Genomic DNA, 18,568 nt, shown 5'->3' with positions numbered 1-18,568 from the left:
AGTGAATTTTGTATAATGATCTTGTATCCTGAAGCTTTGCTGAAATTGTTTACTAGTGCTTCTTTCTTTCTTTCTTTCCTTCTTTTTTTTTTTTTTTTTTTTTTTTGATTCCTTGGAATTTTCTATGTAGAAGATCCGGTCATTTGTGAATAGATATAGTTTTACCTCATTTTTTTCTAATATGAATGTCTTTTATTTCATTTTCTTGCCTAATTGCCCTGGCTAGAATCTCTAGTACAGTATTGGATAGAATTAGCAAGAGAAGCATCCTTGTCTTATTCCTGATCTTAAGAAGAAAGCTTTAGTCTTTCACCATTAAATATGGTATCTATCAGTCATGGGTTTTTCATAGATGCCCTTTAGTAACTTGAGGAAATTTCCTTCTTTAAAAAAATTTTTTTTAAGTTTATTTATGTATTCTGAGAGAGAGAGAGAGAGAACATGCATCAGCAGAGGAGGGGCAGAGAGAGAGGGAGAGAGAGAGAATCTCAAGCAGGCTTTGTACTGTCAGTTCAGAGCCCAATATGTAGCTCAAACTCACGAACTGTGAGATCATGACTTAGCTGAAACCAAGAGTCAGACACTTAACTGACTGAGCCACCTAGGCACCCCTAGGAAATTCCTTTCTTATTCTAATTTATTGAGGGTTTCTTATTTTATCCTGAAAAGGTGCTCGATTTTATCAAATGCTTTTTCTGCATCTGTTAAGATGACCAAGTGGTTTTTTTTTCTCCTTTATTCTATTACATGGTGTATTACATTAGCTGATTTTCGTATGTTAAACCAATCTTGCATCCCTGGAATACATTCTGCTTGGTCATGTTGTATAATTCTCTTTTATATGTTGTTGCATTCAATTTGGTTGTGTTTTGTTGAGGACTTTTATGTCTATATTCATAAGAGATATTGGTCTATAGTTTTCTTGTAATGTCTTTGTCTGGTTTTGGTATCAGGGTAGTACTGGCCTCATAGAATTAATTGAGAAGAGGGGCGCCTGGGTGGCTCAGTTGGTTAGGCATCCGACTTTGGCTCAGGTCATGATCTAACAGTTTTGGGTTTGAGTCCTGTGTCCGGCTATGTGCTGACAGCTCAGAGCCTGGAGACTGCTTCAGATTCTGTCTCCCTCTCTCTCTGCCCATTCCCTGCTCATGCTCTGTCTCTCAAAAATAAAGAAATGTAAAAATGCATTTTAAAAAAAAGGATTAGTTGAGAAGTGTTCCTGCTTGTCTATATTTTGGAAGAGTTTGTGAAAGATTGGTGTTAACTCTTCTTTAAATGGTTGGTAGAATTCACCAGGGAAGTCATCTGGTCCTGGGATTTTCTTTATGGGAAGTTTAAAAATTATTAATCCTTTTTTTTAAAAAAAGTATTTTCTGGCTCTTCCTCTGAAGTGGCTTAAAGCAGGATTGCATCAGGGGCACCTGGGTGGCTCAGTCAGTTAAGTGTCTGACTCTTGGTTTTGCTCAGGTCATGATCTCATGGTTTGTGAGTTTGAGCCCTTCATTGGGCTTCAAGCTAACAGTGTGGAGCCTGTTTGTGATTCTCTCTCTCGCTCTCTCTTTCTGCTCCTCTCTCATTTTCTCTGTCTCTCTCTCAAAATAAATAAATAAAAACCTGAAAAAATATTAAAAAATAAATAAAGCAAGATTGCATCAGTAATAATAATACTCATGAGAAACAACTAATAGTTTTTACTTGGTCCCAGATATTGGTTCCTAATATTATTCTCCTCTTAAAGCCTTCTCAGCTTTTTGGAGGGTGGTTGACTCCATGTTTGGGAAGAGAGAACTCAAGATTGGCCTGTGCCACCTTGGTGTTGTCAAGTGAGGATGTATTTCACATCCTGTGTGGTGGTAAAAGGCACAAAAGCCAGCTTAAAGCATCCCCCCCCCCCCCAAACACACACAAGTGGTCAAACTGTCACTATGTGAACATCAAAAATGAAATAGCAGTCAGTTTATTAAGACAAATTGAGTCTCAAAAAGCTGAGTATCTTATTGTATTCAGGAAGAACTAGAATGGCTTTTTCTTTACAAAATAATGAGTGCTACATAGAGGTTGATTTTTTTTCACCCAGAGTTAAAAAAATGTTCACATTTAATTGTATGTGTGTTTTCAGAGCGGGCAGAAGAGTTTTCACGTCTAAGGCTGTTCTCCACTCAAAGTCACTGTCAGCAAGTCTCATGAAAGATTCCCATGCCATGACCCGGGGGAGGCTTGTTTGTTCATTATGAGCAAGCTGGCTATTCAACAATCGTCTCCCAGATTAAATCTCTCTCTGGTCTGAGCTGAGATTCTGAAAGTAGACTTCTTTAGCTGCTAGTTCCCTGTTGTGCTTTGTCAGTAGGGAGGCTGGAGGGAGACTGGGGGACTGAAGGAGGGGACAGGATATTTGCATCCTACTCCTCTGAGTGTCGCACAGCAATGCATTTCATCAGGGCAAGGGCCGTGGTTCCAGTGGCCACAATTGGTCCCAGTGAAAAATCCCAGGGATTTTTCCACTCCCAGTAAAAGTCTCATTGAGCCTTCTTAGAGACACCAGCACCAGATCTGAGAGATCTGTGTCCTAGACCCCGTGGAGCCCTCTTTTGAGCCAGAAAAGAAGATAAGCATCATCTCATTGTTTAAAAATGTCACACATATATTCCAGCTAGGTTAGAACAGATATGCACTTAACCAATCCATATGAAGAAAGAAACTGCTACCTTACCCCATCATGATGATTGGGACATATTGACTTTGGCCACTTGGTGAAGAAAAAAAAAACCAGAATAATATTTGTACAGGCTTTCGTGATAGTGTTGAAAATAATGTTTGACAAGGAAATAGAAAAAAGCTCACAGTACCTTAAAAATAAACCTTCCTGGTGCTCTGGCTGCCAAAGGATTAAGTGTGAAAGCAAACTTTTGACTCAGCTTCAGTGAAATGAAAAGAAACCCCAAGTCACAAGTCCCAAGATGATTAAATGAGAAGCCTTAAGAGATAGCAGCCTGATGGGAAAGCTAGTTTGAGAATTAAAAATTCTCCATGTTGGGGCACCTGGGTGGCTCAGTTGATTGAACATCCGACTTCGGATCAGGTCATGATCTCACAGTCCATGAGTTCGAGCCCAGTGTCAGGTTCTGTGCTGACAGCTCAGAGTCTGGAACCTGCTTCAGATTCTGTGTCTCCCTCTCTCTCTATCCTTCCCCTGCTCATGCTCTGTCTCTTTCTGTCTCTCAAAAATGAATAAATGTTAAAAAATTTTTTTTAATTGTTTAAAAAATACTTTGGGTCATCCAACCATTCAGAAAACTTAGGGATAGAGGAGTAGAGGATATTTACGTTATGTTTACCTCAAATGCACAAAACGAACAGACAGGACAGGCAGAGAAAGATTTTATTCTCATTAAGTGCTCTCGGGTGCTACCTTCAGTTAGGATGGTGTAAAGGAGCAAACTGCTTCTTGTGATCGTCAGGGCTAGTTAGAAATCCTCCTCGGGCTGTTTACAGAGAGGTTCCCCCACGGAAAACAGAAGAATGAGAACCAACAGGAAAGAAATAGAAAGCAAGTCCTAAAGAGCTAACATATCAATAATTACCTTAAATTTATTATTTTTTTTGAGTTTTATTTATTTATTTTGAGAGAGACAGAGACAGCACCAGTGAGGGAGGGGCAGAGAGAGGGAGAGAGAATTCCAAGCAGGCTCCACATTGTCAGAGCAGAGCCTGATGTGGGGCTCCAACTCATGAGCCGAGAGATCATGACCTGAGCTGAAACCAAGAGTCAGACGCTCAACAGACTGAGCCACCCAGGTACCCCAATTACCTTAAATTTAAACTTTCGAAATATGCCCCTCAAAAGACAGAGATCGACAGAGTGGAGAGATCATAATTACCGGATACTGCTTATAAAAAACTCCCTTCAAAGTCAATAATCAAGTAAGTTGAAAGAAAAAGAATGGAAAAACTATACCATGCCAACATGAAGTGAAAAAAAAATTTTTTTAACGTTTATTCATTTTTGAGAGACCCAGTGTGAGCAGGGGAGGTGCAGACAGAGAGGGAGACACAGAATCCGAAGCAGGCTCCAGGCTCTGAGCACAGAGCCCAACGTGGGGCTGGAACCCACGAACTGTGAGATCATAACCTCAGCCAAAGTCGGATGCCCAACCTACTGAGCCACCCAGGCGCCTCAACACGAAGTTTTAAGAAAGCAGGAGGGGCTATATTTATATCTGATTAAAGTAGACTTCAGAGAAAAGAGAATATCTACAGATAGATGCTGTATAATGATAAAAGCATCAATCCACCCAGAAGATTTAATGATCTGAAATGTACGCACAGCAAATAACAAAGCCTCAACGTACACGAAGCAAAAACTAATACCACTGAAAAAAAATTCTCTCTTAATCTCGTAGGAAATTGACTCACAAAACAAAGTATGTAAAGACACAAAAAATTAGAAAGTGTTGTGTTATTTATTTAAGTGTGGAATTTGTTGTAAGAAAAGGGATTCGTTAAATGAACTGTACTAATCTGACTCATCCCTGTAAAAAATCACATAGGCTCCTCTCTGAGTCAGAAAATTTCAAAACCTCCATCTACTTTTCCTCCTTGTGGTCAGAAGGAGTAAAACAAACAGTGGGTCTGGCAGATTTCAATCCAAGCACAGTCTGAAGACTGGATCCTGATATTATTTATAGAACAAGAAATAGAAGGAACTTTAGTAAAACCTTAAGTACAATAATCTTTGCAGGGTGTCATAATATGATTTCAGTGTCCCTATTATTATGCATATTTTAGAAATTACTACATTAAGCAGTTTGTTGGGGCACCTGGGTGGCTCAGTCGGTTAAGCCTCTGACTTCGGCTCAGATCATGGTCTCACAGTTTGAGTTTGAGCCCCATGTCGGGCTCCATGCTGACAGCTCAGAGCCTGGAGCCTGCTTCGGATTCTGTGTCTCCCTCTCTCTTTGCCCTGCCCCTGCTTGCACTCTCTCTTTCTTTCTCTGTTTCTCTCAAAAATAAACATTAAAAAAAAAAGTCAAAGTTAACCTTGGATTTTTTTCTTAATTTGCAGACATAACCGTACCTCTTAGTTGTTTTTATACTCGAATAGCAATCAGTGTGGGCATAAAATTCTAGTCCTAATGTTCTTTACACATCATCCCACTGCCTCTTAGAATTTGTTGCTTAGAAAAGAAGCCTGAGTCCTGCTCATTTCAGTTCTTTTGAAGGAATCAAGGTGTTTTTTCCCCTCTTTGTTTAGCTGCAGGAATCTTTTTATTTATTTATTTTTCAAGTTTTTATTTAAATTCCAGTTAGTTCACATACAGTGTATTAGTAGTTTCAGGTGTACAAGATAGGGATTCCACCCTTCGACACCACACCTGGTGCTCATCACAAGTGTATGCCTTACTCCCCATCACCCATGTAACCCACCCCCCTGCCCACCTCCCATCCAGCAGCACTCTGTTTTCTATAGTTGACAGTCTGTTTTCTGCCTCTCTCTTTCTTACCCCCCTACGTTCATCTGTTTTGTTTCTTACATTCCATATATGAGTGAAATCATATGGCATTTGTCTTTCTCTGACTGACTTATTTTGCTTAGCATTATACTCGCTAGGTCCATCCACGGAGTTGCAAATGACAAGATTTCGTTCTTTTTGATTGCCGAGTAGTATTCCATCGCGTATGTATACACAATGCACATCTTTATCCATTCATTAGTCGATGGACATCTGGGCTCTTTCTATAGTTTGGCTATTGTCGATAGTGCTGCTAAATATTGGTGTGCATGTGCCCCCTCGAATTTGTATTTTTGTATCCTTTGGGTACAATACCCAAAGGTATTATTTCGGTAAGTACCTAGTAGATATGCAATTGCAGAGTCTTAGGGTAATTCTATTTTTAACTTTCTGAGGAAGTTCCCTACTGTATTTCAGAGTTCCCAGAGTTCCATGTTGCAAAAAACCTTTTTATTGAAATTAAAAGTTTTCACCTGAAAGCTTCCTTGGTCTCCCTTCATGAATTTTTTCCTTGTCTTTGTTGGACTTTCAATCTCCAATTCCAGATTTCTTTTCAGATCTAGCAAGTGTTTTTTTTTAATTGAGGTATCATTGACATATAACATTATATTAGTTTCAAGCATACAATATAATAATTCAATATTTGTATTATTGCAAAATGATCAGCATGGTAAGTCTAGTTAACATACGTCACCATACACAGTTACAGAATCTTTTGTGTGTGATGAGAATTTTCAGATCTCTTTTCTTAGCAACTTCTGAATATGCAATATGGCATTCTTGAGTGTAGTTGCTATACTGTGCTGAAAGTATTTATATACATCCTCATTTATGACTCACTGTTCCATATAATAATTCAGGAGCATCTCTTATTTGTAGACAATTTATTGGATTTCTAGGACTCTCCCTGTAACGTATTTCTGAGCTCTTCAAAATGTCTATATTCATCTCACATTTGGGTGTATTTCTGAAGTGACTCTTTTCTGTTATTGATTAGATTTTCCACAACATGAAATTTGCCTTTTATTGTTTCTAGTATGACAACTGTTGAATTTTTCCTTCTTCCATCACTGTCTTGTCCTATATCCTGTTTCTGTTAAAAAAAAAAAAAAATCTAAGTCTATTCTTGTTTAATAGCGGCCATGTCCTCTCCAATCATTTCTGGGGTTTCCTACACTTACATGAGCTCCGAGGCCACGTCTGTGACAGGGGGCTGAGGGCAAGTGCAGGGTGTGGGACAACCAGGAGGAGAGGGGGTGAGCCTCCAGTCAGAAAAAGCCAAGGGAATCAGGGTGGGGGTGAGTAAAGACAGGATGTAGAAAAACATGTGCATTAGGTACAGTATTGGGCACTTTTCATAGGGACCCCATTTCATCCTCATAATAGCCCTAAAAGTGAGGCATTATTATCCCAAACCCACCCCTCCATGTACGTGGTGCACTTATCTACATTGAACTGGATGGGATGGAGACCCGGCCTCGAGAGAGCAAGGTGGCCCTCTAGTTCCCTGATAATAGTGACACCTTACTTTTGCTTACAGCAAGTATTATTCTCACTAAAATTTTGTAAGATTGGCTGAAAAGGCAATTGTCAATATACCCCGAGAACAGGAAGCTGGGATTCAGAGAAGCCTGAGACTTGAGCCCTGTCTCTGGATTCCTGTGTTGTCCTTGACGTTTGGAACCAAGGCAACCAGTGACGGAAACAGAGCATCAACCTCAGTACCTCCCAGTAATGGCTTCATATCCTGTTGTGCAACTTTCTGGAGCCTCTAGGTCAGAATGTCCCAGGCACCACCGTGGCTGTTGGGGTTGGTACACATGAAGGATGAAGAAGGCTGGGCTCTGGGGGCTGCTGTGGATGGTCTTCATCTCAGGTAAGGTGAAGAACCCGGTAAGGCTTCTGCCCAGAACCTTGGGGATCCCACCACAGAAAAAGCTTCCCTTTTCTTTGGAAGCTCCAGGGGAAGTGGCCACCCAGGATAGAGTCAACCGGTAGACATGCCAGACTGGGTTTCTCTGCCCAAACTTAACAGAATCGGGAGAATATAGAGGGCCTGAGAACAGAAATAAAAGGGGTGAATTAGGGAAACGGGCTATCTGTGTGTTTTGATGTTGTCAGAGATATGCAAAACCCTGGATGGGAAAATGATAGAGCAAACCTAAATTTGACATGATCTGAAATAATGTTTGAGTTTGAAGCTTTTGTTTTTTATAGTCCCTCATGATGCTTTTGATGTTGACCATCTATTTTTTTTTAAGTTTTATTTATTTTGAAAGAGAGAGAGAGAGACCATGAGCAGGGGAGGGGCAGAGACAGAGGGAGAGAGAGAGTCCCAAGCAGGCTCTGCACTGGCAGAGCTCATGGGGCTCAAGCCCATGAATCACGAGATCATGACCCAAACTGAAACCAAGAGTTGGTCGCTTAACTGACTGAGCCACCCAGGCGCCCCTGATGTTGACCATCTATTAACCCTAAAAGACATAATTAATTAAACAAATATTTCCCAGGGGCCACCTATGGGCTGGGAAATCTGCTATTGCTGAGGCATAGCAGAACAGAAGTGAAGAGAAGGGGCCTGGTGCCCATTTTCATGGGAGCTGTAACCACAGGTGGCTGCTGTCTACTGGTGTTGGAGGGTATTGTTGCCCTAACTTGGTGGGTTTGCCCCATCACCACACCCTCACTTCTCTTGTGGTACAGCTCATGCTTTCACTAAAGACGAAAGCATTTGGGGCTTCAGTTGCCCTCCACCTCAATCCTTATGAATAAATTGGGATAAAACCAGAGAGAGGGAAAATGTCAACGGCAAGGAAAAGAAGGCTTTGCCTTGGAAAGATTATAAGGAAAGGGTGTTTTTCAGGAACCAACTACTTTGAGCAAGGTCACAGACACTCACCATGCAGAGCCTGCACATACACGGCATGCTGCATCTGCTCAAAGCTGGGGTGATAACCTAGATGGGCAGACAAGAGTTTGGTTCTCATTCCCTTGTGTCATATTCATGTTTCTCCAAAGGAGAACTGGGAGGAGATGGAGGGTTGACGCTTGTGTATTTGTGTGGGAGAAAACCAGCCCTGTATATGTCATTGTGTCCTATCGGGGTGGGTTGGGGGTGACCTAAAAACTCCATCTAGCTCCAGTATCCTAAAGAGCAGAATTGCTAGGTACCTATTCAGGTGTTGGCTGAGACTGCTCTCATCCCAACCAGACAGCTTCCTTGGCCAACCTAGCTCCGAGGTTTGGACCTAAGTCTAGGGTCAGACTATTCAGGCTTGAATCCTGACTCTACCACTTTCTACTGTGGAACTTTGGGTGAATCACTTAATAACCTCTGGGTTATGAAATCACCTTTCTGTGCCTCAATTTTCTTATCTATGAAATAGGAATAATGACAGGTATCAACCCTATCCATTTTGAAGCTTCAGTGATGAAGCCAGGGAGATGAAACAAGATAGTACTTTTAAACACTTAGTAATAAAAGGTATTTGTTCTTTGTTATTTGTTCTTCGTTATTAACATCAGGTATTCCTTTCTCACAGTGGTATAAGACATGGTGCACACATAGCACTCCAGCACTGATTCCTTACTGTCTCCTCTCACAAAGGACAGGCAAATTCGTGCATAATCTCAGACTCCTGTAACTCCCACTCTCTTCGTCTGTTTGAGCTACTCTAACAAAATACCACAGACTGGGTGGCTTATAAGCAACAGGTACTTATTTCTCACAGTCTGAAGGCTGGAAGGTCAAGATCATGCTGCCTGTCTGGTCGGGTTTTGGTGACGGCCTTCTTCCGGGTGGTAGACTTTGGACTTCTCACTATGTCCTCACAGGGTGGAGGGGACGAGGGAGCTCTCTGGAGCCTCTTTGATAAGGGCACTAATCCCGTTCATGGGATTAATCATGACCTAATCATCTCCTAACACCGTCACCTTGGGGGCTTGGATTTCAACATATGAATTTGGGGAGGTGGGGGACACACACATTCAGAGCATAGCATCCACCTTGTCCAGGCAGTTGGCAAATAATTTATCTATAACCTCTTACATTAATGTTACAGAGGGTGGACAGAGGAGGTGTGTATCTTCCTCAGAGCTCAGCACAGTGCCTGGCACACAGCAGGCTCTCAGCCACGCATTGATGAATGAGTTAACCAGCCCCCTTGCCTGTTTCTTGGAGGGACATTTCTGACCAGAGTTCATGGGACTTTCCAGGGAGCTTGCTTTTGAGGTTTCCTTAGGAACTGCAGTCTGGTCCCAGAAGAATTGGCCTGGTTTCATTTTCAAAATCCCCAGGAGTCTCTGAGTTGAGTCTTCTTAAGGTAAGGCGGAGGGCCCGCTGGAACTCTTGGCCCACGCTGGGATGAACATACAGGTGGGCTGTGATGATAGCCCAGGCACTCCATCAAAGGGGCAGCTGTTGGCATTTTTCAATGGGCATTCTCAGAGCTATTGCCTGAGGATTTGAGTGTGTGTGCGTGCGGTAGTATTAATAAAAGCAGTAGTAATTGTAGGTAGTGGTAGCCTGACCCACAGCGTGACCCAACATTACTGTCCAGCCCATTACTTGGTGTTCTAAAGAAGAAAGGAACCCAGGCTTGAGTGGATAAACCATAGACCCCCAGTAAAGTTACAGAACCCTGTTGTGTCCAGCCAAAAACATAGATCTGGATCTTCCTATTTCCACTCAACTTGGCCCTCCTGTTGGCAAAGCTTCCTTAGACCAGACCAGAATTGATCTCTGTCCTCTACTTAGATGCAGTTCCCCTAGCTGTTTGGAGGAATCACTCTCAGCTAGTATCATGCCTTCACGTCCACTCATCACCTTGTATGTCCTTCTCTATGATCTTCCCTTCTGTCATACCCCTGTAGTGCATGGTCTTGGCACATGTCTCATGTTCCATCTCCAATCAGGCATTTTTTTCCTCTCAAAACCAATCATTTATGAAAGTTTGCATAACACCATGCAGTCTAGCTCTTGGAGTAAAAGAAAAATTACTCACAGTAAAAAGATCTGGAGTCTAATGTGGCTCGCAGGGAAGGTTGCATGTTCTCTGTAGGCCTTGAGGGTCTTATCTGAAAAATGAGTAGTTGAACCCGAAAAAGAGGATTCCTCACAGGGTCTAACTCTGCTTCCCTGCTTACAGAACTCCAAGCTGAAAATGAATCAAAAGAAGAAAAATTTATAAAAGAGGGGGAGACCCTGAATGTAAATTGTCCCTTCTCCACCGAGAAGTACTCCTACAGCCAGAAAGCTTGGCAGAAGCTGATAGATGGAAGGAAGCCTGTGACGCTGGCCTTAACAACGAGTACTTCAGGCAATCCTAGTCAAGTCCGGGAGGGCAGGTACTTCCTAGAAGACATCCCCAGTGAGGCCATCCTGCACGTCCAAATGACCAATCTTCAAGTGGAGGATTCAGGATTGTATCGGTGTGTGATCTACTACCTTTCCAAAGAGCCGGATGTCCTGTCCCCCCTTTTCCACGTGGTGGTGATCAAGGGTAAGTGACCTGGAGGGGGGTAAGAGGATGGGGAAAGCCAGGGCAGGTGGGGGTATGGGTGGTGGTGGTAGCACCAACAGGGTCATGGCTTAGGATTTCTAGCATCTTGGCTTCTCCCAGAAGTTCCTTGTCTCTCATCTGAGGTCTCTGAAAGGCATTTGGTCCAATAGTAAGAAGGGCCTTCTATGTATGAGATTCCTCTTGGGGTAGCAGAGCTTAATTTGGGGTGCTATTGTAGGAAGTGGGGTACAGTGAAAGATGAGTGGTAGACTTGGATAACTTAGTCTCATTCCGTAGGTCCCCACGTGGAAGTCATTTCTTTGGAAAGCCTCTGTGATCTGCTATTTCCTTCCCAAGGGTGCATCTGATGGCCTTCCTGTGTGCTTCCAAAGCAGTGCTTCTCAAACTTTACTGTGTGCACAAGCCACCTGGGGATCTTATTTCAAAAGAGCAGTCTCTGACACCATAGGTCTAGGGCAGGACCTAGATTGAGCATTTCTGATCTTCTCACTGGTGATGCTGCCACTAAGGCTGGCCTATGGCTCCCATTTTGGGTAGCAAAGCTCCAGAGCTCACCTTGGGTCCCCTCTCATAGGTGATGCGGTCTCACTGGATAGTAGTGGCCAGCTTACTTATCTGCCTCCCATGCTCATCTCTGAGCACCGTGAGAAAATGGCCTGTGCCTTTCTCAGCTCTGTATCCCTAGCAACTAATGTAGTGCCTGGCACACAGTAGGGCCTCGGTAGATGTTAACTGGAGAAATTAAGGAAGGAGAGGAAAGGGAGGAAGGTTCTAGTTCTTAACACCTGGGGAATCCTAAGCCTAAGGAATGCAAAGTTCATATGCAATCTATTAATAAAAGATAATTTGAAAAGCAATACGCTACAGGTTCTGGTGATTGCAAGGCAGAGAATGGTATAAGGTCAAGTAATTGGGGAATTATTCTTGAAGAAGGTGGAGGCAGATGGACCAGTGAAGGCAGGCAAGTGCAATTGCAATGACAGGAGTAGCTTGACAGTTCCCTTCGTTCCCTCTCTCTCCCTCCATACCCTCCTCCCTCCCTCCTCTCCTCTCCCTCTTTCTATTCTTCTCTTTCTTCCTTCCTTCTTTCCTTTTTCATGTCTCTGACCCACGCTGACCTCACACTAATTCTTTAATCTTAGCAAAAGCAAAACTTGCTTCATGAATGGCCATGTTCATTTCCCTCCTCAGTTTCATTTACCCTGCCATCTCTCCCTCCTTCCTTACGTCCTTCCTTCCTTCCTCCCATCCTTCCTTCGTTCCTTCTTTCCTTCCTTCCACCCACCCACTTCCTGACAATTCATTCATCAATTTATCCATCTGTTTATCCAATGTGCTTTCTTGCAGATCCTTTAAACACCACTGCCTTGGATGAGAATCATACTCGGAAACTGCAGATTTCCACCTTTCCTCCTACCACCACCAGAGCCCAGGGCACACTCGTTGACAGACCCAGGACTGTGACCAAACTCCCGCCCAAATCAACTGTTGACTTCTCCTCTCCTGGCTTTGGAGTCAACATCACAAATGTGACAGATGTCACCAGCTATGTTTTCAGGTCTCTGGGCCCCTGGTTTGATTCCGAGTTCGTGTGCTTGAGAAGATGTGGAGAGTGATGGATGGGGGACAGGGGTGGGCAGGCACAGACCTGAGTCCCCTAAGTCTGGTGAAACTTCCTCGGGGAGGAAGCAAGTGGTGCTAGAGTGGGCAGGAGGCTGTTGGAGTGGCTGCCACTCTCCCCAGTTCACCTGTTTCCTTGCACACTAGAGGAGTAAGAAGAGGGAAAGGGTATCTTTGCTCAATTCCCATGGGTCTCAGCCAACTCCATGGGCCTAATGGTGTAGTGGAGAAAGCACTCAGAGCGAGGGCCCCTGGATTCCAGTGCCAGCCAGATTGATTGGCTGTGTGACTTTGGGTGAGTCACAAACCCTTTCTGGCTTGTTTCCTTGTCTAATCAGAAGTAGGGAAGCTAGAAAATGTGGAGCTGGAAGCCAGAACCTAGCCCAACTGCTCTCAGCGGCTGCTGTGTGTTAGGATTACCTGGAGTGTTTACTTTTGTTTTGATTTGTGTTTAATACCGATGCATGTGCCCTCCTGTAGGCCAATAGATCAGTATTTCTGGAGATGGGGCTGGTCTCAGTATTTTTATGAGACCTTCAGGAGATTTCTTAATATGCAGGCAAAGCTAAGAACCATTAGCTTTGTATGCATGCCCCTCTTTACAGTTCATTATTCAATGTAGATTTATCTTTGAATGTGTTTATCATTAAGTATTGAATTAACAGAGAAATATTCCTGCTGATCTAACACGTCCGAACTCCACATTCTCTTTCTAGTCTCTCTTCATGTTCATACATATTTAACATGGCAGTAATTCTAATTACAAACTTGCCATTATTTTTCCATGCTAAAACTGTTCTTTGATGTTGCTAGACTTTGTGATTGTCATCTCAACAAATGCATCTTTTTCTATCAGTGGAAAAGCCAGAGCTTATGTCTTCACTTGTCTGTCTATAGACACTGAGATTGTTTTTATTTTTTTTAACACTTATTTATTTATTTATTTATTTATTTATTTATTTATTTATTTTTGAGAGATAGAAAGAGACAGAGCATGAGCGAGGGAGCTGCAGAGAGTGAGAGAGACAGAGAATCTGAAGCAGGCTCCAGGCTCTGAGCTGTCAGCACAGAACCAGGCGTGGGACTTGAACTCACAAACTGCGAGATCATGACCTGAGCTGAAGTCGCATGCTCAACCGACTAAACCACCCAGGCACCCCATCTTTTTTTTTTAATGTTTATTTTTAAGAGAGAGAGACACAGTGTGAGCAGGTGAGGGGCAGAGAGAAAGAGACAGAGACAGAGTCCGAAGCAGGCTCCAGGCTCTGAGCGTCAGCACAGAGCCCAACAGGGGGCTCAAAGTCACAGACCGTGAGATCATGACCTGAGCCGAAGTCAGACGCTTAACTGACTGAGCCACCCAGGTACCTCATCATTTTTGATAGTATTGATAACTCTGAGATGAACATTTTTGCAGACATCCTTTTTCTTCTTTTAAATGATTTATTCAAAAGAAATTCCCTTCAGAGAATGTGAAAGTTTATATCACTCTGTATCCATATTGCCAAATGGTCCTCCAAAGATTGGAAGCACTTTGTGTTGCGATCCACACTGTATAAGTGAAGCAGTTATCACTGTGGGGATCCTTTGCCTATAAGGATTTAGTATGTGGAAAATATTCCTGCTAAATTGGATGTGAACTGACACCTGCTTTCAGCTCTCTCCTACCATGCACGAGGAGCTCCAGGAGGGTACAGGCACTGCCTTCCTCCCCACACCCCTAATGGTTGTTTTGCTGGTACCAACCTAAGTGCTTGGTACACAGTAGGTGCTTATTAAACCTTTGGGGACTAAATACACGATCTAGTGAGAATGAATATTTTTCTTTTCTTTTCTTTTTAAGTTTATTTCTTTATTTTTGAGAGAGAGAGACAGAGAGAGAAAGCACTAGCAGGGGCAGGGTAGAGAGAGAGGGAGAGAGAGAATCCCAAGCAGGCTCCATGCTGTCAGCACAGAGCCGGATGAGGGGCTGGAACTCACAAACCTTGAGATCGTGACCTGAGCCCAGATCAAGAGTTGGATGCTTCACCCACTGAGCCACCCAACAGTTTTCTTTTTAAATTAGTTTGATTTTCCAGCATGGAAATTGAGAGTGCATACTTTTTGCCCATGTTGTTACCAGAAGCTGCGTCTCTTCTATTAACTTTATTAACTAATGTAAACCATTCTATCAGTCAGAATCCAGCCAGGGAAGCAGGAGCCCTTGAACTGTTTGAAAGAAGAGATGATTTAGTACAGGAGGCTGTTTGCCCAGGTGATGGGAGAAGTGAGCTTCCAATCTGGGGCCGGATGGGGGAGCATCTCAGGGGAAGACACTGTCCCCCTGCCTTAGGGTGCGTTCCCCAGAAGCAGACAAAGAGAAAGGTCTTGTACAAATATAGGAAGCACAAAAAAGGCAAAAAGAAGGAAGCCTAGCAAGGGTGTCATTACCACGCCCTGTCCCACAGTGGGGAACTCTGGGACTCAGTCCCGCAGGGGGTTTCTGGTGGAACCCATGGGCCTTGCGTACATCAGGGGCTGCGGGAGCTGAAGTATTTATACTCCTGAATTCCCAGTCTTCCCTCAGGCACGGCCCAGGGGCACACGAATTCCCAGGCACTGGGGTGGGGACAGTGGTCGGGCAGTCTGTGTGCAGCCTCAGAAAGGGGTGCGGTGGGCGCTGGCCTTCAAGCGTGGTTGCCCTCCAGGCGCTCCGGGCATGAGAGTGTGATAGGGCTAGGAGGGTAGAGGAGACTTGAACACCCAGTTAGCCCAGCTGAGCAGCGGGCTGCACCGCACCAAGGAGGGCGCTATTGTAACAGCCAGCCACAGAGCCCCAGAGGAACCACCAGGGACTGAACCTGACCATCCGCTGGGAGGTGTAGCTCCAGGTGGAGGAAGGCTCCCAGTCCCCTGGCAGCGTAAAGGGGCCTCTGCCTCTTTCCACGGCCATTCTCTCATTTCTCCCTTTGCCAGCGAGTTCACGCATTCGATTTTAAGTTTTGCGTGGGCAGATGTGTTGATGTTTAAACGATTGCTTTGTTTTATTCCTTGATGTGCTCGATGCTATTTCCTCGATGCTATTTTTTTCCCATTTTATTTAAATCTTTAGTCCCTCTTGTGGGGGTGGGGGAGGGATGTATTTTGCTGTTATGTTATAAATTGTAGAAAAGATGACTTTTTCTTCATATTGCGATCCAGATGCCCCAAGATTAGTTCCTAAACAATCCTTGACTTCCTCCTGGGCTGCCAATTTCCTTAGATGTTAAATTTGTACGTCACATTAGGTCCACAGCTGGGCTTCTGTTTGTTTCACTGCCGCCTACTTCTTTTGACCCTGTGCGTTATGCAGATTAGCTGTGCTGTAATCCGTTTCCATATCACTGTCTGTCTAGACAGGTCAAGTTTCCTCACTCATGGGCATCTCCTTCTTATGGTATCCACTAATGCTTTTCCAGGACTTTTATTTATGTATTTATTTTAATGTTTATTTTTATTTTTTTATTTTTATTTTTTAATTTTTTTTAAATTTTTTTTTCCAACGTTTATTTATTTTTGGGACAGAGAGAGACAGAGCATGAACGGGGGAGGGGCAGAGAGAGAGGGAGACACAGAATCGGAAACAGGCTCCAGGCTCTGAGCCATCAGCCCAGAGCCTGACGCGGGGCTCGAACTCACGTACCGCGAGATCGTGACCTGGCTGAAGTCGGACGCTTAACCGACTGCGCCACCCAGGCGCCCCTATTTTTATTTTTTGAGAGAGAGAGACAGTAAGCGCGAGTGGGAGAGGGGCATAGAGAGAGAGACAGGGAGACACAGAATTCGAATCAGGCTCCAGGCTCTGAGATGTCAGCACAGAGCCTGATGCGGGGCTCGAACTCACAAACCATGAGATCATGACCTGAGCTGAAGTCGCTTAATAGACTGAGGTACCCAGGTGCCCCTCCCAAGTGTTTTAGAATCATTATGTTAAAATCTGTAAAAAATCATGGTGGGATTTTGGTGAGGACCGGCTTCTGTTTACAGATGGGGAAACAGAGGCCAGAGCAGTGAGGCCCTCCAAGGAACTAGGCTCTGCTGCTGAGACTAGAAACCAGGTTTCTTTTCTGGAACTTGGCTCTCTGCTGCATCTCAGTGAGGAAGAGGAACCCAAGCTGGCAGCCCTCCCCTCCCCTCCCCCCCATCCCACCCCAAGCCTCTTCTGCACATGGGCCTATGCTCTTTACTAGATATATTTTTAGTCAGCAGTTTTAGGCAATGGGACACACTAAAGGCACAGGGCTGGTCAGTATGGGGACAGGTGCTGGGAGGACCTAAGCAGCTAAGAGAAGGGGCGTGAAGGACTTTTGTAAACACTCAAGTGTGAGGCGTGCATCAGTGGTAGCAGCTTCATTGTCTCTTCTTTCCCCCAGGGTCTCTGTGACCAGCATCATCATTATCGTGTTGTGTGGAGTCCTGAGCAAGAGCCTGGTCTTCACGGTCCTGTTGGCTGTGACACAGAGGTCATTTGGACCCTAGGCCTGCGAACCCATGAGAGTAACCTCTGACCTCAATTTTGCCTGAGGAGGGGTGTGAGGAGGAAGGGAAGGAGGGACAGTGACAGGAGTTGAATCTGTGACACAGGTTTTCTCTAAGGCTCAGGTCCCACCTTCCCAGCTCGGTTAATTCACTAATAACCTTGGGTGTGTGAGTTCGTCCCCTCAGAAGAGAAGATTCGATTGCAAACATGCCCATTCTACCAGCGGCTCCAGATTTGCCTTAAATAAAGACAGAGTCCAATGCTCTTCAGTGTCGCTATCTTGTGGGGGTTGTGTGGTGTATACAGAGGGCACTGCTGCTAATTCTGCCCTTGTTCTTGCCCTGGGCCATAACATTTAGGCCTGACCTGGAAGGAGCTCCCACTACAGAAGCATCCTGTTCTCCCTGCCCCTGGGCCTTCCTCTCCTCTAGAATCAGGTGCATGAATTTCTCTTTTCATCTGTGGCCCTTTCCCATACTTCCAGAGAGGGGGGTTGAAAACCATGGAATGAGGAGAAGACAAGACACCATGGTAAGAATTCCTTATTTATTTGGGATAGAGAAACCAAGTCAACCAAAAGGTTGTATCCTGGGAAGGTATGGGATGAGATAAGATCCAAAGCATAAGACTTATAGAGAATCTCATTTGTCGATTGGGTGCATTGTCAGGGGAACATTTGATCTCTGGATCCTTAGAACATACCCATGAAGGCCAAAACGTAGGTGAGTAGAAACATACCTCAACGTAATAAGGCCTTACATAAACACCCCAGAGCTAATAATATACTCAACGGGGGAAAACTGAGAACTTTCTCCCTAAGGTCAGGAACAAGAGAAGGATGTCTAATCACACTGTTTTTATTTGACATAGTACTGGAAGTCCTAGCCACAGCAATCAGACAACAAAAAGAAATAAAAGGCATCCAAGATGGTAAGAAAGAAATAAAACTTTCACTATATGTAGATGACGTGATACGCTCTATAAAAAGACCCTAAAGAGTCCAACAACAAAAAATTGTTAGAACTGATAAATGAATCTAGTAAGGTCCCAGGATACAAAATCAATGCACAGAAATCCATTGTCTTCCTATACACTAATAATGAAGCAGTAGAAGGAGAAATTAAGAAAATAATCCCGTTTACAATTGCACCAAAAATAATGATACCTAGGAATAAATGTAACCAGGGGTGAAAAACCTATACTCTAAAAACTATAAAACATTGATGAAAGAATTTGAAGATGGCATAAAGAAATGGAAAGATATTCCATACTTGTGGTTTGGGAGAACAAATATTGTTAAAGTGTCCATATTACTCAAAGCAAGCTACAGATTTAATGTAACCCCTATCTAAACACCAACAGCCTTTTTCATAGAACTAGAACAAACAATCCTAAAATTTGTACGGAGACACAAAAGA

General features: G+C 43.7%; 1 protein-coding gene across 1 annotated transcript; it reads left to right on the top strand.

The window, feature by feature from the left end:
• The first annotated feature begins 7,265 nt into the window (after window positions 1-7,265).
• On the top strand, window positions 7,266-17,414 carry TREM1 (triggering receptor expressed on myeloid cells 1). Its single transcript, XM_025925160.2, has 4 exons — window positions 7,266-7,386; window positions 10,658-11,011; window positions 12,380-12,590; window positions 17,044-17,414. Exons 1-4 carry the CDS (start codon window positions 7,338-7,340, stop codon window positions 17,147-17,149), a joined length of 720 nt encoding a protein of 239 aa, XP_025780945.1. The 5' UTR covers window positions 7,266-7,337; the 3' UTR covers window positions 17,150-17,414.
• The last annotated feature ends 1,154 nt before the right edge of the window (window positions 17,415-18,568 follow it).

Source organism: Puma concolor, chromosome B2 (genome assembly GCF_028749965.1).
Source record: "Puma concolor isolate L17-30 chromosome B2, mPumCon1.1.hap2, whole genome shotgun sequence".
In the NCBI taxonomy this organism is placed as follows: Eukaryota; Metazoa; Chordata; class Mammalia; order Carnivora; family Felidae; genus Puma; species Puma concolor.
Note: the sequence above shows the minus strand (reverse complement) of the source record. Positions and strands in the feature narration are given on the sequence as shown.